The sequence below is a fragment of the Sebastes fasciatus genome, chromosome 18, assembly GCF_043250625.1.
Source record: "Sebastes fasciatus isolate fSebFas1 chromosome 18, fSebFas1.pri, whole genome shotgun sequence".
NCBI lineage: Eukaryota > Metazoa > Chordata > Actinopteri > Perciformes > Sebastidae > Sebastes > Sebastes fasciatus.
The window spans coordinates 19,013,203-19,037,687 of record NC_133812.1 but is presented as its reverse complement, the minus strand read 5'-3'; the positions used below and the strand labels follow the sequence as shown (position 1 = coordinate 19,037,687).

The window sequence follows — 24,485 nt, the reverse complement described above, 5'->3', positions numbered from 1 at the left end:
CCCTGAGGCGTTCAAAGCACTCCTGTAAAACCACGAGGTAACAGAGAGGATAAACGTGAGGAGCTCAGCAACGCAAAATCAGTGCACAAAATGCTTCAATCTCATTGAAAACGATTACAAGAAGCCGCCCCAGGCTGCTAAAAACGCACTCGGTCTCATCAGGACCTAAGTAATGCAACTTGTAGTGGGTGTAAACTACCTTAAATTGCAGGCTTTTACAGCATGTTACTGTGCATACCTGGACCTGATTTACGGATATCTGTGGTGGGATGGTTGGGTCAGTGGTTTGGAAGTGAAACCACAGTGGTTTCCTGTACCCCCAGTCTGGCCCACCACTGTACCCCTGCGGCTGGAGAGCTGGGGAGATAATGATCTGAGCTGTTTACCCCGTAGGGGCCGTTTTGGGCAGCTCCCGTCCTCATAGGAAATAACTGAGTAAATGGCTAAAAGGGGACGGTGAAGTTTTTAGGATTACGGGAACTGAAGGTCATTATGTGTGTGAGTCGATCCTACAAGATCTCTGCAGCTAACAGACTTGTTGTTTTATGTATATGTGACATGTGGTCCGCCGTGAGCCAACAGCCTCCGAGCCATGAAGGTTATGAGCTGCTGTCCGGTGGCTTTTTTAAAGCCCCCGGCTGACTTCCTGTTGTATTAAAGCTGACATGAAACAGACAGCAGGCTGTAATGAGCTGTCATCTCCAGCACTTAGCCAACTGTGTCCAATAGAGCTCACATATGACATCTGTGCAGGTTTGTGTGCAGGCGCGTGTGAATTAATGCACGTTTGGATATGCGTGTGTGTGACTTGTGTTTGTTTGTGTGGGTATGTGTGTGGGTGTGTGTTCAAGAATGCCAGGCTGTGTAACAGGTGGTATCAGCTTTTGGAGTTTGTCACTCGGACACAGAACAAAAGCTGTGGATATGTCTGAATGCTGGCTTGTGTCTGACTGCTGCAGGGCCACAGAGTGTGTGTGTGTGTGTGTGGGTGTGTATGTGTGTGTGTGTGGTCAGCTATATGGACCGGCCATTGTGCCCTTGGCCCTTAGCAGATGTGGTCTGAACAATGAGCAGGGTAAATAAAAGGAAGTGGTGTATAAATAGCCTCTTACGCCTGCATGAGTGGAGTTCTTGTGCTGTGCGTGCGTGTGCGTGCGTGAGTGTGCGTGCGTGTGCGAGATCCTGTTTGATGTGAATGAATTGTACTTTAGGAAGTTGCTCTGTATTGAGCGCTCCACAGGTGCAGTTTGTTAAACTATCAAACAGTTGTAAATTCCCAGCACAGCAATATTTCAAATTTTTGCTTTTGTCTCTTTTTTTTCCAAAGAATTTTTCTTTTCTTGAGAACATCAGCTGCTACTTCTAGATGTTTCATCTCCGTCTGTCAGCAATGCAATGTAAAAAAAACCTTCACAGTGCTTCCTAAGCGTCGCCGCAGGTCTTTATGAGCAGTGAAGCTCAGTTAGGAACTTGTCTCTGAATCACGTCCTGGTGATAAGTGCTGCACGGGGGGACAATGCTTAAAATAAAGAAGCCTCCTCCCTCTTCCCTCTTCCATCCAGCTCTCTGCTTGGCTCTCGTGTATCCAGGCCACATATAGACCAGCAGCGCCATACATTCTTACCACCAGCGTCGTCATCTCACACATCTTCATACCACCTTTTGTTTTCTTGCTCCGTCACTTTTGCTCTCAGTTTTTATTTGACCGTTACACAGCAGTTCCTCCTGAAGGTCCACTGTGTGCCTTACCATGGATTTCATGGCTGACTGACCACAGTGTCTGAAATGTTATTTAATGATCGCTGTATCAATGTCTAAACAAAACAATTCAGGACAAGATATACATGTATCCATTAAATGATTAGTTAATTGACAGCTATTTTGGTAACTGATTAAATAATCTATCAAGCAAAACTGTCAAATAGGTCTGGGTGATACGGTCAAAATCTTCTATCACGATATAGGACGTTTCATATCTCGATAACGATATATATCACGATAAAGCATGTTTTCTGGTAATTCAATACATAATTAAGTCTATATGAAATAACCACATGCTGAAGCCTATTTCTGTATGTGTGAATTAAATACTTGACAAATGAAAAGTATGAAGTATTTTCTCATTTTAACACTTTTAAATTATAGAGAAAAAATAAATAAATATAGGCCTAAGCTATATTGTGATGGAAACAACGTAGAAAAACATAAACAATAGATATTTTTATATAGTTTTGATGATATTTATTGTAATATTGACCAATTGTAAGTTAGATATCTTTGGGTTTTGTACTGTTGGTCAGACAAATTAAGCTATTTGCTAGCTAAGTCACTTCTGACTCTGAGTGGGTATTTTTCCAACACTTTATAGACTTAATGATTAATTGAATTACTGTAAAACAATCATAAATGAAAATAACCATCAGTTGACACCCCATTATCAAGAATAATCCATAATATAGGCTATACAGAGATTGCATTGATAAGCTTCCTAGTTTGAAGTACAGAGTAGCAGTGGAGTAAGCGATGTGTGTTTATGTTGTAAACATCCATTTTAATTGAGTCATCTTAATATGAAACATTCCAGACTTGATGTCTCTCTGCCTCTCTCATCCTAGATCCACCGTTCTGTTAGAGCTCCACGGAGATGGGTGTGTATGTGTGTGTCAGGCTGGAGGTCCGGCCTCGGCTCGGGCGGCTGGGTGTTGTCGCTAGTCGTTGATGGCCTATATTATTAGCAGCACACTTCAGCTGAAACGTAATACAGCTGGCGGACCTAAAGACAGATAACAAGAGAACGAGAGGGAGGGAGATAGAGTTTACTGTGGAATGAAAATGATGTCCGTATCTCTTCATTTATTATTGTGAGACTTTTGTGATCTTTTCATATGTTGAGTAATGATGCAGATCAGCTTTAGTTCCAGCAGAAACATATCAAATCAACTGCCAGCACATACTGTAGAAAACAGTTATTTATATTAGTTTCATCTGCTGATTTTGACCTCATGATTTTGACATATTCATGATTCCACATACTGTAATACCACGCATTATTACAGTGCCATACAAAACAGTTTGGAAATACATGCTTTTTGATTGATATTTACCACTTGAATGCAGTTAAAGAAACAGTTCAGTATTTATTATCACGCTGCAACCTCTTCCTGCTCTGTGTCGGCACTGTGGAGCTCTCAACATACACGCAGTGAAGTCAGCGAACAGCTGATTAGAGAGTCCACGGTGGAGACAGGATAGTCAACCAGGTGCAACTACGCTTGTTACTGTAATAAGTGCAATAAAACCGTAGCAATAAAGCAATAAAGCAATAAAACTCCATTTAAATGCAGAAAACACCCAAATAGTTATAATCCTTTAATAGCTCAGTGTTATCTCGACATTTTCAGCATCCGACACTGTGGATGCACATTATACCACCTTCTTTTCTCTCTAGGGAGTAGAAAGTCTCAGTCTCAGGGTGTCTGTCTGTGTGTGTTGATGTGTTTACGGGGCCCATCTTCCTCTCGGTCACATCTGGGTCGAGTTAAGACCTGTCACTAACATCTGTATTTACTGTAAACACAGGGGTAGGAACTTTTTTCCAGTTCCAGAGCCTTTTTACAACTTTATTTAGACGGACTGTAGACATATTTCTAGTCATGGTGTCCAGCTGTTATTGCAGCGACATGTGACCTCATACTCTTCTCTGTCAGCTGGACCACAGTTTAGACTACTGTTTATACAGTAGCTGGTAATGGAGAGGCTGCAGATTGTTGGAGAAAAACATCGGCCACGGATCATGTTGCAAAGCAACTATTAAAAAACCTGTTGTGCTAATACCTGAAATGAATATCACTCCACAGTTTAATCTCCCGATAAGCCAGACTTCATCTGTGAAACATCCACTTTAATGGGAACTGTGTGCAGATACTCTCAAAGCTGGTATGCTAGATCTTATCTCTTTCTATCTTAACACAGATATCCTTGTAATTTTGATGCATTAATAAAATGCATTCATAACACACTTCATAGCGTGCCAGTAAAAAGCAGGGAACGGCATCATTTGCTTTAGGTTACACTGGGTAAAGCAACTCTAATGCATGCACTATATGTTCAGATTTAGAATATAAGACACTTTCAGACAGAACAGATTACTTTTACTTCATCATGTCTGCTTTACTTTGTGCATAGTGTTAAGTCCATGTTTTTGTGTGCAAATATGAATTCCCTTGAAGGAATAAGCGTGAGGCTGTTGTGTAAAGTTCACCAAATGGAGTTCCTCCTCTCAGATCATAATCAGTGTGGATTGTTCTGCCTGTTTTGAATGGCTCAGTGAAGATCGGCAAAGCCACGGTTTGAGGCTTACTCCTAATTTTGGGCTTACTGGTTACAAAACCAGCTATTTATTTTATTATGGTGGGGCGAGAGGGTTAGAAAGAGAGAGAGAGAGAGAGAGAGAGAGAGAGAGAGACGATTGGAGGAAAGGGAAGCTATAGAGGGGAAAAAAAGTTAGAAAAATGAAAGGAAGGGATTGGAAAAGGGCAAAATAGGGGAAGCATTACAAGGAGACAGACGGCTGACGCTCGGAGGGGGGGTGGTGGGGGTACTGTTCGGGAGAAGAGCGATTTTCTTTTGGTACTGTAAATAATAGCCCCTGCTTGAGTTGGACGGCTTTCACGGCTCCTTTTGTGTGCAGTGACATCTTAGGTTCCCTAAAGAGAGGAGAGGGCTCGGCTTCCAGGGTTTTCACTGGCATGGGAAAGGCCGAGTATTAGCCCAATATGAATATGAGAGAAAATAAAGCCTCCGCAGGTCAAAGGGAACCTGCCAACACGCACTCCTGGCTCTTTATCCCACTCAAACCCACATAAGCAGACATGCAGGCGCACACAGACACACACACACACACATCAGCTCTGCTGTATCTTAGTCTGAGCAATAATGTGTTTTGGCTCCTACTTCTGACGGCAGCAGCCCAGCGGTTGAGTTGTGGCCTCGTCTCCGTTTCTAACTGTAATGTAAAGCTTTTAATCTTAATGCCAAACACATGCACTCACTGAGATGCCCCATTCATATTTATAGCCGTGGAGGTAGTATCAGTTACACTCTTCAAACCACACCGAGAACTATTATTTTGATCTAAGTGTGTGTGTGTTTCGGAGTGATCATCATTCCAGAAGTCACTTTAATGCTGACGTCAAGGCTTTTCTACACACTGCAACACTACTTTGTCAAGTCATTTAAAGGTTCTCTATGCAATATCCAGAGCATTAATATAACAGCAGATAACTATTTTTGTAAAGATATAGAGGAGTAATGTCTACCTGAGCAGAGAGTGAAGTCACTCTCCCTCTTCGTGTGTTGTAATCTGAGCTTCACCGTGCTTTGTTGACATAGCTGGGCCGGCCGTATGTGCTTTTAGTGCATGTTAGTGCATGTGAGCGTGCCCCACTGGTTGGCTCACGGCCGCAGCTCTGCACCGCTCTCATATGGCGTCGTCGCGGAAGCACCCACCCTCCGATTTTTCTCATTTTTCATTGAGTCATAAGTAATGAGTTATTGATATGAGTAATTGGTATGAGTTGAACCCTAGTGACATCGGAGAAACAAAGACCACTTCAAGAGAATTTACAAGGAAGAAGTAAGTCACACTCATTAATATTTCCCGTGCTGTCAATTTGGGACAAAAGCCTAATGTTTGGTGACGCTGGAATGACAAACCCATCACATGAGTATGATTCACCTGCCCGATGACGTCACATCCTGTTTGATTCCTTCATCAGTTAACAAGCAGCTGAAGACGGGCAGGAAAGGGCGGCGGGGAAGGAGGAAGGAGGGGTTTCCTTCTGCTGTTAGTTGGGGAGGTCCTGAGCTGCTCTCTCATTCACATTTCCACTTTTATTCTGTTTTCCTGTTGTAGAAAACATCTGTCTGTCAACACTGGAGGGATCCCACCAGTTGCTTCAGACAAAAATACAGTATATCTACTTCTTTCCTCTTTCCATTACATACGGATATTTAATTCTGAATTTCAGGCTTCTGTTGAGAGGCAGCTCCCGTTTATTTGCAATGGGATGTGACTGGTTTCCTCTCAATGATCACACAGTTGAATGAAGAGTATGACATCAGTGCAGGCTGGACTTTGTAGGGCTGCAAATCACTGTCATTCAGATTATTTCCTCAATTAGTTGATTACTAGTTTGGTCAGGAAATAGTGACAAACGGCCGGCAAGAGTCATAACAATTTCCAGAATGCAACTTGACTTATTTAAATTATTATTCTTTTGAATGCCAGAGCAGATCATTCTCGGAAAAAAGGAAAACAAACTGACCTTATATTTGACTCAAATTGCTTTACTAAATCTGCCTTTATGTTGTCCATCTATTGTTCATAGCCTTAAGGCTGTTACACACCACTGCATTTTTTTTCATGCAATTAATTCAGATATCAGTATATTTTTTCAAACTGTTGTTTTTGTCACGAGTACTTTCACACAAAACGCAAATATTACGCAGTGAAAAAGCGGCATAATTGTTTTCCGGATATCATTTTTAATGCCAATCACGTTGTACGTAACCGGTTGAGTTGCTTCTATATTTATGAAACAACAACACGGAGGCTCCGTAGTCCGAACCAGGACGGCAAACTTTATTACTTTTTTCAACCTCGATAAAGGCAGCGTAGACCAGATCCACTTCTCCAGTTCTTACCTTTCAAAATAAAAGCTCTAGACTAGGGCTGACAATCAATTAAAATATTTAATAGCGATTAATCGTGTGATTGTCCATAGTTAATCGTGATTAATTGCAAATTAATCACACATTTTTTATCTGTTAAAAATGTACCTTTTAAAGGGAGATTTATCAAGTATTTAATACTCTTATCAACATGGGAGTGGACGAATGTGCTGCTTTATGTAAATATATGTATACATTTATTACTAGAAATAAATTAACTACTCAAAACACTGACAGATATTGTCCAGAAACCCTCACAGGTACTGCATTTAGCATAAACATATATGCTCAAATCATAACATGGTAAACTGCAGCCCAACAGGCAACAACAGCTGTCAGTGTGTCAGTGTGCTGACTTGACTACGATTTGCCCCAAACTGCATGTGATTATCATAAAGTGGGCATGTCTGTAAAGGGGAGACTCGAGGGTACCCATAGAACCCATTTACATTCACTGATCTTGAGCTAAACAACAAGCCAACAAGCTAGTATGACATGGTTGGTACCAATGGATTCCTTAGGTTTTCTAGTTTCATATGATACCAGGATATTCACTCTAGCTTTAAAACTGATTCTACTCTAGACATACAATATTCACAGGTGATTATTTTTTGCATTTTCGTGCTGTATATTCATCACTCCCCCGGTGTGTGAAGGCCTTTACTCTGTATATGGAGATTACTCACGGAATAAACAACACATTAAGGAATACTTCAGCCCTAAAGTGTTGTGATAAATGTATACTATCAGGTTTTAGATATCTCAAACAATCACAGGAAACTGTTTAAAGTCTAATTTTCTGTGTTTGACAAGCTACCTGACACTTCCATTAAACTCCACCCGCCTTGTCCTCGAAGCAGAATAAAAGCCGTGATAAGAGCGACCGGTTGGCAGCCGGCTATCGGCTTGTTTTTCCTCAGACACGGCGCTATCGTCTGTCATTGTCTCTGTGTGTTTTAAAGTGCAAGGTGTGGCGTTGGGTTACAAAGGCTCGGCGCTGTGTTTGTGTCTTCATCCAGGTTAGGATAATAACAGCTGACCCACATCAGGCCTGTTTATACGGTCACTGGTCACTGCTACAGTAGGTCACAGACAGCAGAGTTAACAAAATCCTGCTAAAAGTCACTGCTTGCTCTATTGTGTGTGTGTGTGCACAGATCATGCATGTTTTTAGGAAGATTTAGGTCATTTATTTTAAGTCAAGTGTATCTTAGTTGGCTTCTTATCAAAGGTCAATGTTTGCGATCTTGCAGCAACCACGTGCGGTTTTGTTTTCCCTGGAAAAACTTAAAACCGGTGAAAACATGGAAATGAGAAAGTGTGTGCGCTGACGGGGCCAGGAGCCGCTTTATCAATCCCAGGAAGCCTCGCTACCAGGAGGCCGGAACAGCAGCCACTGGCTCCGAGAGAGGGGACTTTCCTCCATCCTGCTCTGTTAGGATGCAGAACAATGACCAAATTACTCACACAATGACCACTGGCTTAGATATTTTCTGTGTGTGCTCATACAGACCAGCTCACAGCAGGTTGAGCCCTGTGATCTCTGCTCGCTGGCTGTGTTTTTGGGTACTCTTTACCCCGACCTCTTATATCCAAGATATTGAAAGCGTCACTGGGGAGTTGAGACCAAGAAAGCGTCAGAAAGAGAGGCTCTAAACTGAGTGATGTGACCCACTTGTCGTGTTTTTTGGGGTTAGACGAGTACAGCTCGTCCTTGCGCTGCCCTCTTTTTTTCTCTCCTCCTGCATCAGCTTTCTGTCTCACACCCCTCTCTCCTGTTATCTCACGTTAACTCTTGGTCACCGTCTCTTCTCTTCACAGCAACGCTTTTTTTTCCAAGTGTTAATTTCTGTGACTTGCGTCGCCTGCAGCGCTGGCCACTCTCCAGTCCTGGCCGCTCTCCAGTCCTCGCGGCGATCCCACAAAGAAGTGAGAGAGGAGAGAGAGAGCGAGGGCCCACTTGGAAAGAAGGAGAGAGGCTAGTCTTGCAGCAGTAATTGGTCAGGAAGTGGGCTGCTTGGATGTGCGAGCTCTTCTCTCCCTCGCTCTCCCCCTCCCCTCCCAGTGGGCAGTCAGTTCGGTTGCGTTTTGCTTCCATCTGTCCTCTCTCTCTGTCTCTCTCTCTCTTTCCTCTCGGTGTCTCTCTTTCTCTCTGATCTGACCTCATAGAGGGGTGGACCGCGGACCGGGCCGTCTTGACACGAGCCCTACCTACCTCTCTGAAACCAGTCAGCGTTTCTAAGACTGTAGCGTGAAACTTTTCTAACGCCTGGACATGGATCTAACCTGTGATGACAGGATACTGGGATACCAGCGGCTGAGGAAAGGCTAAACGTGGGGATGGTGTCTCTTGAGGTGAGTTTTTGTCTTTGTGTGGCGTTGGACACAGAGCTTTAGTTTTTGGGTTAATTTACTGTAAATGTTTCTGCTCTCACAACATGCTCAGACGACACAGTGACAGAGTTTTTTTTCCTTAACAGCCCAGCACAGCTTTATTTAATCATAATTGCAGAGGTCGACTCCACCAAACGCAGTCTGACCTCCAATTACTCGCTTCAAAGTCTCAATTTAGCGCGACTCTAATGGCACCTTTGCCCACTTGCCTGATTAGGAACAACGCTGACTACCAGTCTGGATTTAAGCTTGGGAGTCGATGCTGGATGGACGTATAATAATACTTTCACCTTTGTGCATCTGAGATGATGATCATCATGTAGGTGTGTTTGTTATGTCTCATCTTTTGAAGACCTGATTTAATAATGTTTTTAGTGCAGTTTTACATATATGGTTAGAAAAACATTAGAAATAGCTAAGGTCTTAGAAGTATCATAGCTCTAACAGATGTGCCATGTCTCTACAGGGAAAGTATCTTAGTCAATTAGTCGACTAATTGGTTGTTTTGTTCTTAGTCGACTGAGATTTCTTTTGTCAATTAGTCGTTTTTTATGTTTTTTCATGCTGAATGATGTATTTCTAAGATGAGCTCATCTCTGGTAAGATTTAAAGTGTTGCTTTTGTGTGATTCTTTGTGGAGAAACTCAGTTTTACAGATCGATTAGTCAACAAAATTGTACGTGTGTTTGTCAACTAAAAATGTCATTAGTCGAGATGAGCCTTGGAAAGTTTAATAATGAACATTGGATACAACAGATATCTAATTTGTCAGTTTTTATCTCAAACATGGTCATTTTATAGTGTAATTTCAATAAAATAACCCTCACACTCTTACCTAAGTGTCTGGTGTGCTTGAGTGTGGGTGTGTGTGCACACACACACACATGTGTTGTCCTTTGTGGTGTGTCCTCATTCTGGGCGCTCTAACTGGAGCACCCAGCTACTGAGGGACACACATTTACAGACGAAATGGGATGGACTCATTTGTTGTCATGACTCATGTCATAAATCATTAAGATTTATGGGTTTTGTCACGTGATTGTTTTGATTTGTCTGACTTCTTTATTTTTACTCTGGTCCTGGTTTCTTGTATTGTTTACTGGTTTGTATAATAGATGAGACTTTTTGTACATTTTTGGTCTAATACGCCACGTATCAGATGGTGGCATTTGGATCATTTTCCAGTATTTCTGAAAGCAAAACTGGTTCAAACATTATGATGATTATAACCTTACAAGCTGTTCTCATACACAGTTATACCTACAAAAAAGTAATGCACTGTAATTCGTATATATATCGCAAATTGTATGTAATTTATGATTTGATTTATTTATCACGTAACTTCTGTACTTAAGTTATGTCACTTCTGGTGTTATTTTTTACCCAAACCACGATCATTTCCTAAATCTAACTAATTAATTTTATTTTGAAAAGACTGGAGTGGACATCACCTGTTGCTGGACATTCGTAGGAAAACGCACGAAGAATGAGGAATAACTTTTCGAACCGTTGATACGTTGGACCTGATGATAAAGTCTTCATAAATTCGGGGATAAACGTCCTCTGATATATATTTTAATTGTTGTTATACATGACCGTGTTGTCTTTGGTCACTTCAAAAACACAAATATATAATAAGATAATGCAGCAAATCAGAAATGTGTGCATGTAACATATTTCAAATATATTCCTGAATCTCTTAAAAAGGCCAAGTGTGCATATTAAACACATCCCTACATATTTAAGAAATATAATATTCTGTATTCTTATAGTATTGTGAATACTGTATTATTTTAGTATGTGTCACGTGTTTCCCTAATGGGACAAAAGTCCCCATGTCTGCGCTCTGCTGGCCTCCTTTCCTGGAGCGGGACCCTCGTCCTGCATTTTAATCTGAGGCCAAACACAGCTTCCTCCGTATATCCGCCACATATGCTCACATACACGCTCAACACACAATAACTCTGCGCACACACACACACACACACACACAAATACATGAGCATAAAGAAATGAATACTTTCTTTTCAGTCTCACACGCAGCGCAGATCTACTGTAGGCGACACAAACTCAATAAAAAGAAGATAATTGCTTCATCGTGTTGATGTGTAAAGAAATATCCATCTACAAAGATCCAAATAATATCCACTTATAGAGAACGAAAGTTATAGTTCCTGTAAACCACCTGTTTTTCTCCTCTCCTCCTCCCGGTGATTTCCTTCTCGTCGTTTATCTGCGTCTGTTAATGTGAATACCGACTCTCTGCATAGTCGAGTACTGATATTATCTCCCATCGTAAATTCTTCTCCTGGGTTCTGCCGTGGCCGCGGTGCCACCCTGCTCTATCATTAGCTGCGGCTGTTGACCTTGTTTGTTGTTGACGTAGCAGCTGTAGTTATTTCTGTGTCGCCGTTGTTTAGTCTGCTGGGATGGCGAAGACGCTCCTTGTTTTCCTGGACGCTCCTCGGGCCAGCATTTTGAGGGATTCCTGCTCTTATATAAGCTGGAACCGGTGCCTCAGTCGGATTTCTGGCCGGCTAGAGTCAGAAATTCCTGGACTTGTCCTGGCACTGCGAGCAGACTGCTGCGGCCCGAGGGAATACCGTACGGGAATCTGGAAACCTTGTAAAATCTGGGAAAGGGAAAATCAATACAGGATATTACAGAGTTGATCAGGATTGTAGATTTAACACAGATGAAACTAACCGCGGCACAAAGAATGTTCTTACTGGTTGTTGTTGGCTCAAGATCTATGGACTCTGGTGATCTAATAAGACAAATGTGCTGCAGCGCATCTCTTACTGGACAACAAAAGATCACTTTCTTACAGCCTGAAGAGAAATCTGGTGTCAATGTGCCACTAAAACGAGGGAATCAAACCTCACGAACCTCACTTGTTACCTTTAGACAGAGCCAGGCTAGCTGTTTACCCCCGTTTCCAGTCTTTGTGCTAAGCTAAACTAACCAGCTGCTGGATACAGATTCAGATTTAACAGACAAATGTGAGTGTGGTAATCTCATCAAACTCTGTGCCGCTAAGCGAATAAACACAGGCCTATCTCCCAGAATTTCAATCCATCTAACTATACAACAAGAAATCTCAGTCTGTCTTTCTGTTGCATATCTCGAGAACTGCTCATCCGATCTACTTCACAGTTGGCGGGTGTATTACTGTCCAACATGTCATCGGCTTTCCAACTTTCAGTTTTGCTGCTGGATGCTGGATATACTAACGTTACAACCGAACTCTTCTTCACTTCCCTGGAGTCTAGGAGTGATAAGCGGTTCTCAACAACGCTTGGGCCACTCTGAACGAGCCCCAAACAACGCTGCAACACTGGGAGGCAAGCAATCGGCCACTTCAGAATGGGCACAGGCTCCGAACGGCCACGCCATGAACAGGCACTGCACTAGCTCCTTTTAAATTAGCATATGTTTTAATCACTGAAAAATATGACCTGCTTCTAGCAACCGCTACTGCTTCTGTGTCAACAGATGAGTCATGCACTACTGATTGTTTAGAGCGCAACAACAAAATATCCCCCTCCCAACAAGAAATTGGCAACTCACTCTGATTCAGATCAGGTTAATACAATGATGCAAAACAATGGGTTTATTTTCTTTTTAACACGGCAGCTGTTCGTTTTCCATTTCTAACAAAAAAGTCACTGTTTTTTTTTGAGCAGGACCACGATTGTAAGGTTCAGACTAGCAATGCAACGCTTCAACAAGTCCACGGTTCAGTTTGTATTGCGATTTTTGGGTCACGGTTTCGGTTCGGTTGGTTTTGCATATTAGGGAGAAGAAAAACAAACATTTCTAATGTGTTTGAACTCCAAAATATATAAATTGAATGACTGATTGATAGTAATTAATGATATTTCTATATTATATGAAGCCAAAACACTGATTTTTATACATGAAATAAGGCAGGCTACTTAATGGTCAAGGAGACCTATGTTCAGATAATTAATGATAACTTCTACGTCTCTGGCAACTCATCAGATAATTAGCAGGCCTGTATTTAATACCAGTGCAACGGTTCAACAAGCCAACGGTTCGGTTTGTACATCATTGAATGGTTCGTTTTTTTACGGTTTGGTTTTGCATCCCTAGTACAGACAAATGATGATGTCCTGCTGATGGGTAGATCAGAAAACACTTCTATAAGTCCAGAGAGCACAGACAAACGATGGATTTTGCCGTTAAATTTGGAGGATTTGTTAGATACAGAACGTATACTACTGTCAGACAGTGAGGCATGATTTTTTCCAACTTTAAAGTTACTTAAGGGGGGAAAAGGGAAGGAAACTGTGTGTTAAGGGGTTAATGAAGAGCTCAGGCGGCAAGAACAAAAGCTTTAAGAGTTGTGACACTTAAAGAATCTGTGTGTGAGAGAGAGAGAGAGAGAGAGAGAGAAAGAAAGAGTGTGTCTGCAGATGATCCATCTCAGCAGCGACAAAGACAGACAGGGTCACAGAGGGAGGGGGAAACTGTATATGAATGACCCCTCCACCCACAAACTCCTGTCATTAGTCACAGTCTCTCTCAGTCTGAATCTGATTTCCCTCCGTTTAGTCTTCCAACGTGCTGCGGAGACGTTACCACAGAAACAGCCTTCACTTTAAACTGGACAGCTGAGAAAATGAAGAAGCTGTCAGGCTGTCTGAGCAAGAGGTTGGACCTGATTTCACACACACACACACACACACACACACACACACACACACAGACGCATGCAAACACACACACTGCAATAACAACCATCTAATAAGTCCTCCGCCTGCAGTCCTCCTCCCTCCAGGACACGTTTAAGTGGACGGGGACGGTTTTTATGTCTGATTACACACACACACTAATACATTTTCAAGAAGTTGTGGTCTTTTAAGTCATTTTAAGTTAACAACGCTGTTGGAAAACAAACGATTGTGTGTGTGTGTGTGCACCAGTAAAAGTTGAATAGAGTGTGTATATGAACCCCGTGCCCTGCTCCGCTGTTTGCACTGCGCGACTGTTATGAGGAATGAAGTGGTTTATTGACAATAAGCATTTTCTTCCCTCTCTCCCGCCCTCTCTCACTGTCTTTCCACATGCCACTCTGCCTTGGAGATGAATGCCTCGCTGTCGTCATAGTGACCACCACGGCGCTATGGCACCCGATCATCTTGGCAAACACCGCAAACTCTCAAACCATCAATTCTGTTTCTGGAGAGCGCATTGAGAAGGGTGTTTGTCTGAGTGTAGCTTGTTGTTAGCCTTGAAAAGAAGGAGGGAAGTCTGTTGGGAAATCTGCTCTCTGAGTGGAGAGGGATGACATGCGAAGGAGAAACGACATTGGAGCAGAGCCGAGTGAGGGCGGCGGCGTTGAGAAGGAGTTAGGTGTGGAGCTTTGGCCGCACTTGCATAGGGAAAAAACACATTTAGTCAATTTACATTTTTAATAATCAATTAATCCAGGGTTTCTGTAAGTGTATTGCAAGCCTGGCACCCACAGGCCCTAAATTAACTCTCTGTCAGGCCTTAGCAATAAGGAATTATATATTTTAAAGATGATTTTTAAACTAAAATGTGTTATGCAAGTAGCAAACTCCTTTAAGGAATGCCTGCAGTGCAGTGTGTGTACAGTCTAGGCTGGCGGTGAATAAACGTACAACTCCTCAAGACACGAGCCAAGTTCCTGTGTCTTGCTTGCCACAGTATGTTTACTGAAAGGGGGGTCGGCCCCAAAGTTGGCCACAATTTTGGCTCAGACTTGCGTAAGGTGTCTGAACAAAAGAAAAATTAAAAACCACACGATAACGTATGTTTCGGTCACTCAGAATGACCATGTCTGTCAAAGCTACAATGTCTGCTGTAGGAATTGTTGTGGTGACAGTGTGACCTTTAAGGTGGACCAGCGCTATTGTCATTGTCATTTAGTCTTGGAACTTCCGGGGGACAGATTAAATAAAAAAGTTGTCAATATTGATGCAGCAGAGGCTGAGATAGATATCCTGAATTTTTCTCCCTAATGTGGAACTAGCTCCAAAAACATTGGATCCTACATTTCCCATAATGCAACTCAGTAGCGTCTTTCGCTTATTGTTGTTTTTACATTTGTTGATGTATGGACTCAACAAATGGGATACAACATGTTAGTTATAGAGCTTTAAAGGTGCTGGCAGGCAGATTTTTTACCACTGGACAGAGCCAGGCTAGCTGTTTCCCCTTGTTTCCAGTCTTTAAGCTAAGCTACGCTAACCAACTCCTGGCTCTATAGCTTCATATTTAGCGTACAGACATGAGTGGTATCAATCTTCACGTCTAACTCTCGGCAAGAAAGTGAATAAGTGTATGTCACAAAATGTTGCACTGTTTCTTTAAGACCTCCAGACAAAACCAAGGAAGACGTCACCTTTGGTTCTGGGATATTGTGTCTGTCATTTTTACAGATTGGACAATTATATCAGTAATGAAAAAGTATCATCATTGGAGCACTAACTACAGGCTGCTGTAATCTTTCTTTCTTCAAGGGAAAGATATTTGAAGGAAGTTTTTCTTTTGCTGGATCAAATCTGCAGCCAAAACATCGAGCTAATCTTTGATCTTTATCAATATCCTCATTCTTACCGTCTCCTCTTTCATCCCTTTTTCTAAAGCACCATGTCTAGATGTGTTGCAGCTCTTATAGCGATGGTGGGCACATCCAGTTAAAGAGGAACAATGTTGTTTCTCTGGTCGATCTCCTGCAGGGAGGCCGTCGGAGCACACGGGGGGCATCAGATAAGCCGGACTGCTGCTGTAGGTTTCTGTCATCAGCAGGTTGTGCTTGGCTGAACCGAGGAGTTTAGACGCTCCCTCTGTGTGTTTACCAAGCTAGAGGTGCCTCATTATGGGCTGTGTGAGTGGAGGTGGCAGGGGGAGGTGGACAGTGTTTGGTTTGGGAGTGGAGCTTTAGGGGCTTCGTGGGTCAACGGACCCTCAGACCATTAGAGAGAGGGGTCGTGCTTCTCGGGGTCTGGTCTGTATGTGTGTGTGTGTGAGAGGATAGTCCAGGGGGTCTCTATTATTGTACTGGTGAGGAGAAGGGGGTGGTGTTAGCAGGACCCCATGCTGCTGGGACCAGTCCCTGTCTTTAAAGACGGACGACAAATAGTCGACACATTTGCTTTAGTGCGAGAGACTGAGGATCTATTGTCTCACGTGTGTCTTCCTTATGGGACACACGGCCTGTCCTGAACTATAACTGCTCTCTGAGATTATACACCTTTAGAGCAGAGGGTCCCAACCTGGGGATCACGACACCTATGAGAAGTCACAAGATGAATCTGAGGGGTCCTAAGATAAGAACAAAAAGGACTTATGTCTGCTAGGTGTTTATGTTTATTTTGCCAAACTTTCCTACAATCTTTTCTTTTTTATCTTGTAAATTATTGGTTAATTTTAGTTCCTCAAACAAGGAAAACAAAAATCAGTCACTCACACATAGGGCTGGGAATTAAATTATTTTAGAGTACCAACCAAAAAGCTTTATAAACTCCTTACAATTTTGTATCAGACACTAAAGTATCAAAAGTTGGCATTAAATACTTTATTCAAATATTTCCTGTTGTAAATCATATCTAAACTAGCCTGTCTTTTACTTAGGCAAAGTTCTTGTTGGGCTGCTTGTGTTAAGGCAACGTTAAAGGGTTAATCCAGGGACTTGACACTGTTCTCACACTCGTAGCTTTGCCGGTTGGCTGGAAGTTCCTGTCGTACTGGAAAGAAGCATTTATGCTTTGTTCGTTTACAGTTTCTTTGTGAACTTCACAATAGTTGTTCAGAACAAAATAAGCATAGACAACAAAAGGAAAGTCCTCCGTTTTATGTCCATCACCCTCCTCAAAGCCATAGACAACAAGGTCGGCAACACCTGTAATTTGTTATCTATGTTGAATTAATCGCTGGTACTTGCAGGGTAATCATGTCAGTTTTCAAACTAAATCGGGGTCAGCAGCGTTTTCAAACGTCTGTGTTTGAGGGGTTCTAAAATGATGGAATAGTGTGAACGCTAGGCATAAACATAGCAAAAGCTATGCGTTTCAAAAAGAAAATGTATTCGTGCTGATGTAGGAGTCTTACAAGAGACATACTGAGATTAAAGATTGGTCACATTGGCCGAGATATCCTGACTTTAACTCCCTTGTATGAGTCAAGCTCCAAAAACAATACTACAAATACCACAATACAACTCTGTAGTGTCTTTAATTAGACCCTCCACGGCTCCTAAATGTCCCACACCTCCGTTTCGTAATGCAGCCTGCATTACGTTAAAATGTTAAGTCTTAAGCTTCGGTTATACTTTCCGCAAGGACGGTTTCATGGAAATTAGCTGACGTAGAATCACGATATGGAAACGTTTCGATCTTTACTCTGTGCAGGTTTCTCCTCGCAGCAAACTGACATTCTCAAAGCTCCTCAAAGTTCTCAATTTTCGCTGCCCGTCCATGTAGTTAGAAAAAATTGGATGTGCACGGCCAGACTAAAACCTGCCGCACGGAACCCCCGTGAAGGGCCGTGTCTGATGGTGTGACGTCACTTTGGCTGTGCGGACACTCACGACCCTAAATCACACTTTATCCTATGTTCACACTACGAGCAACAGGCAACGGACAAATCATTTTCAATGGAAGCCGGTGACATGAAGCCACAAACTGACGCCCGACACAAAACAAATCAAAGTTGAGCGTGTCTTTTTTCAGCGCTCCAATGACGCAGTGAAGCGTCAACCATTCGTATGTTGTTGTTTCGCCCTGTTCAGTCCCATCTGAAAAATGCCGTTAGTTAGTTCCCAGTAATATTTAACACTTCAACGACGACTCGCCGTCAATGTAGATGGCCACGCTTGGCCACATTTTGTTGCTTTTGTCGCTTGTAGTGTGAACATAGCATTAAGCCCGAGACAAAATAACCCTGATGATGACTGCGATGAGTAAAGTGAACTTTGTACCTTTTAAACACAGATGGATTGAGAAGTTTGACATGTTTTGTTCAATATAGAAGTGGATTTGTAGAAAAGCTGTTTATTTTCCAGACTAAGGGATTGAAAAAAGCCCAGAGGTTTGGGAACCGCTGTGTTAGTGGAGTTCATCATCTGTGTCCATTTCCACTGATGTTCATCTTGAATCCCACTTCTGACATTTTGTGCGCTCATTGGGTCCAGCCTCTCTCTGATCTGGGACACAATGAGCGGTGCAGTGTCTCGCAGTGGACGAGGAGCTTTTGTTTGAGCTGGCTCAAAACAAAAAACCCTATTGATCAGCCGTAACCCCCCCGCCCCTCCTCTCTCCTCCTTGTAAAGTGTATGTGTGTGATCTCTGGAGCTGTGCGCTATACCAGCAGCAGTTCAGCTGCCCGCTGAGCGTGCAGCAGACGCACACACACACAAAAGGTGTTGCCGGCCCTACCAGCGTTACGAACCAAGCTTAAAAGTTAGATTTCTGGAAGGAGAGAAATGAAATGAGAGGGAGGAAAAGATAAAAGAAAGAGAGGAGGAACTCCCAGCTCCTTGTAATTTGCTGCGGGAGAGAGGGAGGAGGAGTTAAGGGGAGGGGAATACCCAGCAGGGAGGGAGCAGGAGAGAGCAGAGGCCATTCACTCCGACACACACACACACACACACACACACACACATGCAAACACACACATGAACACTTCTAGACGCACACATGCAGGCGGTGGATGTGTTGCCACAGGAGAGAGGGAGGGAGAGAGGCATTCAGACCGAGGAGATCCTTTAGCAAACTGAAGTGAGAGAAAGAAAAGACAACCAGAGGAGTGTGTTGGAGTGTGTGTGTTCAGGAGAGTGTATGCTCCTGTGTATGTTTTGGAGGAGCGGACTGCACGTTTTGCTCCCAGGATTCACTATGATTTGGGATAAGGGATTTCTTTGCTGGGAATACTGTTTGGAATACTCTGGATATGTGACCTGCTCTGGAAATCCTGCTTTCCTTTAAACCTGCGCCTCACTTTTTTTAAAAAGAAAAAAAACTCATTCACTCTAATTTCTGTTGAATTGGAGCCAAGCCACAATGCCTACCGGTAAGAAGCAGCTTCTTTTCTTCTCCTTCTTCTTCAAGTATGTTCAGTGATGTTTCCCAGCATGTTCAAATTATAGACACATGTTTTTTCCTGAGGTGATTCTGTGATGTGGTGGGACTAGGATTTCACTGTCAAAGGTGTTGCATGTCTACAAACCTCATCAAACCATATTCATGTAGAAGAATATCCTGTTTTTAGAAGCTATTGATGATTATCATAATAAGATAGCATGTGTGGCATCACAAAAACGTAGCTAAGGTTATGCGTTTTGAAACTAAAACGTATTAGTGTGGCCTTAGTATTGCACTTTCATAAAGTTTGGGGTTTTATAAGAGACATGCTGAGATTAAGGAATGGTCACAATGACCGAGATATCCTGACTTTAATCGCCTTGTATGTGTCAAGCTCCAAAAACGATCCTACAATTACCACAATGCAACTCAAGTATTGTTTTTTTAGAATCTATCGATGATTTTCGTAATGAGATATCATGTGTGGCATCACAAAAACATACCAAAAAGTGAATTTTTTCAAGTGACATCTGGTCAAACACAAGACAGCAACTTATAAATACAAGGTCCATGTACTAGCCATTGATGGTTTGGCTGTTAGTGTCTCTTTAGTGTGGTGTGTGTGTGTGATATTTTTTCAGCTGACAGCGCCGTGTGAAGTGCCTCTGCAGCGTTCGTCTCTCGGCAGTACAGTTGTATGAACAGCGTCTCCTGGTTGTTTTCTCACCCCTGGCGTTGAATGGAGCGCGTTTGCTTTCTCGCAGACGTCACGGGCTGAATTCTTAATGATGCTGAGACGATGGTGCACGCAGATTTTACTTTGTCGGTTGTTTACAGATCTCATTTAAATGCAGACACTGCAGAAAACTAAGAAACATATGGTATGTTTTTAGCTAAATGTGACACAAAGCATCACATTTTTTTGTGTCCCTGACATATACATTTAAGAAAATAACAAATAAAATAGACTTCTTTCTATGTCATATCTCTTAAGGCCAGCACATGTGTCAGTTTCCTCTAGCTGGGTGTAGGTTTGACTCGAGTGTTGAGATGCCATTCTGCAGCCTGTGACCCAAATTAGAGCCTTGAGGGCAGCAGTTGGGGGTGGCTACAAATGGGGATAGAAGAGAGGAGGGGGGGGAATAATTACTGTTTAGAGCAAACTCTTTGGTTTAGAGGTGCCGGAGACAATGGACCCCTCCGTCGTCCTCCTCCTCCCACCCTGCTAGCTCCTCTGGGAGGACATCTGCCCCCCTATTCTGAGCACTCACGTGCAAGGAACTGCAACCCTGTGGAGGGGGAAAGCAGGGTGCAGAGTTTAGAGTAATCTGTCTAATATATAGAAAACAAATTAATAGTCAATCTCATGCTTCAGTGTCCACCCAAGTGGGTGTGTAGGAGCTGCAGGACTCCACAGAGAGAGGGAGTGAAGTGGACGCAGAGAGACCAGTTGCGAGCGTTGGGCCGCGATCCAATCGGGTCAGAGAATGAGGCTAGTGTGTCACACTCCGAGGGAGGGCCAGGGTCGCATGGGTGTCCCAAGGGTGGGTGTCAGAGTCTGAAAATAGGGGGGTGTAGGTTTGCAGGTGGACATTTCTTTCCCACAGAGGCTAAACACCGGTGCTGTCAGCTAAAACTGCGCCTCACATTCCTCGCTGACAGTGTCAATGACAGACAGAGAATCCCTGCTAGACTCTGGGATTTAACTCCTAAACACATAGATAAGGGGGTGTTGATGTGTATATAAAATGCAACCGTGCACGGCGGATGTTTAATGGTTTTTAGTAGTTTTACTTTATCGTGAGAAAAAGCCATTTGTTGCTGCTAATTAGCCCCCCAGCTGTTGTGCGTGTTTACTTAAACCACGTTTTGTGAGGCAATGAAAGCCACAGGAGTCTATTAAGTCAGAGGTTTAAGCTCCTGTCTTTGCCAGTCATGACGAGAAATACTGTCTTGAGATCGTTGCAGCTTCTCCTGCGCCAACAAAGTAAAGAAGGAATTCTCTTCTTTTCTTCCTCCATCCATCTCCCCAAACATCTGCATCATAATGTATGTCCCAGCCAGCGCAGCTCTTTGTTGGCGCGGTGATAAGTTGCTCAGTGGAAAACGCCTCCCGTCTCCAATCCCATCCTTCGCCTCTCTCCGTCTCTCCCACCTCTTGCCCTCTCTCTTCTTCTTCTCTCGGCTCCTCGGCCGCGGTGTGAAATGCTGAGTGACACTTTAAGGTCCTTAGCGTCAGTTGAGATCAGGCCCTGCGTCTCTATCAGGAGCAGAGACTGATCTTTAAGTGGACGCGGCGGAAGATGTGAGGCCGTAACTAAACAGACAGTAAGGTGCTTCATTGTGCTGCTGTGTCTCTGCTCAGCCTGCAGGGAAGAAAAACTCTGACGTTTGCGTTTGATGCTTTAAAAGATGCTGAAAGAATTTGGTAGAACACTTTTTAAAGGGTTAAAGAAGTACTACAAAAGACGGAATTCAAAATGAGACAGAGCGAGTGGGGAAATGGAAAAAGCAAGGGAGTGGGTGGTGTTTGACCTTTGACCCTTTCTTCTCATCTCCTCTTCCTACTTTCATTCCTTTGGGTCGTCTCCTCCTCATTTCTCACTCTCGCACATGTCCTCTTTCCACCATGTTTCCCCATCACGTTGTCTTTTTAGACCGCAGCTTAAAGTGTTTGTAAGACATTGCGAAAGTGGAGACAAAAACAACGGAGTCGCTTTCGCTTTCAACTTGCATAAAAAACAATATCTTAATTGATGTCGTGCTGTAGGACTGTAAAGTCGGCAATAAGCTGCATGGCATTGAACTCAGTTGCCATCTGTTGCAGCATAAACAAGAACACACACGGACAAACAAGGTTGATTAAAGGATCCATGAGCTGTACGAAGTGTGTGGTCAAGTCCTCTCAGGTTAACTCACTCCTCTCTGGGACAAAGGCTTCAGTTTTTTATGTAAAATTTTGGTACTTTCCGCATAAATGTTACAGCTGTTGCAAGAGTTGTGCCAACAGCTGAAGCCAGATTAAACACCTGTGAGCGTCCTATTAAATATCCTATTCTTGCCCTCAGATATGGCATCATTTGTTATGGTCTGTTTCAGTTAGACATTCAGGCTTTGCTTTCTTTTCATTCTAAATTTGTTTATTTTTCAACTTTCTATTTCAGTAAAGCTCAGGAACTGGCTTTCCTGCATGCATCCTGAATCTACATTTACAATTTAACAAAAAACACCTCCCCAAAATCTTGTGTTCAAGTAACAATTGAGGCAATTTAAATGTTTAAAAGTCTCCCAGTAACTCTAAAAGTAATGAGACACAACGCCCGTCCTTTAAGATGTGAATGTGTTATGAACACACATGCTCCAAATGCAAATATGAGCCTTGGTGGTGGTCCGCTGTGTAGCCATATACACAGGCCGCTCAATGTGTATTTTTACATAGTAAAGTATATGCTTGGCATGGTCGGAGCCCATACTGGGAATGTCCCGTGGGGCTCTTATGACACGTCAAACTTGGAGTTACTTTATGACCGGTGAAAACATATTCTGAGTTTGAATGTATAATAGGAAGGGGGAAGAGAAGAATGGCAGGAAGGGAGGAAGAAAATGGCAGGAATTAAGACGGAGAGGCTGGATGTAACGGACATTAATGGAAAAAGAAGTGAGTCTTTCAGCTGACTGACATGTTGTCCTGTTCTCTCCTCGCTGATGTCATGTTGTAAATGACGATGTTGAGGTATCTTTTTCTCATCCTCTTTCTTAATGCATGCTCACATCAGAAGTGTGTGCACAAAATAAGTGGTTTTACAGCTCGGTGATGTAGTGTCTACTTGTGGATTGTGCAGAGGCTGCCTCCAGTTGTGTTACACTCTGTTCCTTTAAATGTAATACTCATTACCCAAAGAGTTAAAGCCAATTTATACTTTCCACATCCACTTTGCCACAAGGGTCCACCTGCGTGATGTAAATTGTCAACTACTTCTGTCTGCAATGCACTGTCCCAATGCAGCCCAACATTTTTTGCACTGTGCATGCTGACGCCCAAATACAGACACCCAATTTAGCATAAGTAGAACTGCATGCATGTCCGCGGTCAATGTGGTCCGCGTGGCCTAATCCACAGCGTATCTGCCCCTTCACTGGTCACTGTAATCATTCCTCCTCTCCACATGACCCTGAACCGTGAGCCTTTAGAGCTCGCCAAACCAAGTGGGTATTTTCCAAAGTTAGAGTCCGTTCAGTAAGAAATCCCCTCTTTGATTTCCCAGCGCTGTGTTTTATTGCCGAGGGATACTCCCTGGAAGTCGCGTGTGGGCTTTTGTTGCTGGCATACTACACATTGTCACTTTATTACACTTGTTTTAAACCTGATGATTAAGGTATACCACCGAACTTAAATGAAACACTGCTTTGCAGCTGTTCTGCGTCCTCCTGCATGTGACATAATACTTTGAAATATTTTGAACTTGTTTGTGGTTTAAGCGCCCACATAGGAAGTTCACATGTCCGTTAGAAAACACTCACGGAGCTGTTTGAGCTACTTGTGAGGATCATCATCAGGGCCGTAAAGAGGCGAGGGTGCTCACAGCTGTTTGCTGACCACTCCAGCGTAAAGAGCCCTTCAGGTGACCATAAAGAGCGCGACTGAAGTGGACAGGTTAAGTGTAGCATGAGTCATTAAACCTGGCTGGACTGGTAGTAACGCTTGCGTGTCAGACTGACTGCATCAATGGAGGGAAGTTCAGTTGTAGCATGATTGAATGAACCTGAGTAGATAGTGTTCTGATGGTCAGGTCGATCCAGTTTGACATATAAATGTTTATTGATTCATTGTTCATCTCCATTTGCATTACTAATAATGATAGTTAATTGGGCAGTTCAAGTGCCTTTTCCTTTTGTTAGTGAGGAAGTAAGTGAGGATAAAGTACAATATAGAAACACACCCACAAAATCTCACCACAAAGTCCATTTAGTGGCTGTTACATGTTGCGTCTAAAAACGCGTGGAAAACGCCAGTCGTGCCGCTTTCACTCTTTTATTCAAGGTGCTTGGAAGGTTGTGCTCCTGTCGTACCTGCGGTTACTAAGCAACCAAAACCTGCACACTGCAATGATGATGATGTTGATGAAGTAGCCTCACTGACTAAACTAAACAAAGTCAAAATAAAAAGATAAATGAATTTCCAGCACCGTCAATTTGGCTCACCTTTCAACCAGATGTTGGGATGTTCTTGGACGGAAAGGGTGAAACAAGTAAAATAGACTGTAGGACAGATTGTTAAGCTCTATG

The 24,485-nt window shown here is 42.9% G+C and overlaps 1 protein-coding gene across 3 annotated transcripts in view; it reads left to right on the top strand.

Annotated features, from left to right (window-relative positions):
• LOC141755822 (pleckstrin homology domain-containing family G member 1) overlaps positions 1-24,485 on the top strand; it is a 71,627-nt gene that overhangs the window by 15,451 nt on the left and 31,691 nt on the right. Inside the window, exon 1 of one of the 3 annotated variants that reach the window (XM_074615063.1) lies at positions 8,878-9,087. The exons of 1 other annotated variant lie outside the window; for it this stretch is intronic. Coding sequence is in view for 1 of the 2 variants with exons in the window: in XM_074615062.1 (XP_074471163.1) it covers positions 19,179-19,188 (10 nt within the window). In the remaining variant the exon portion in view is untranslated. Of the gene's footprint in view, positions 1-8,877; positions 9,088-18,760; positions 19,189-24,485 lie in introns of those variants that run through there. One more of the 3 variants, XM_074615062.1, reaches the window with a different exon arrangement.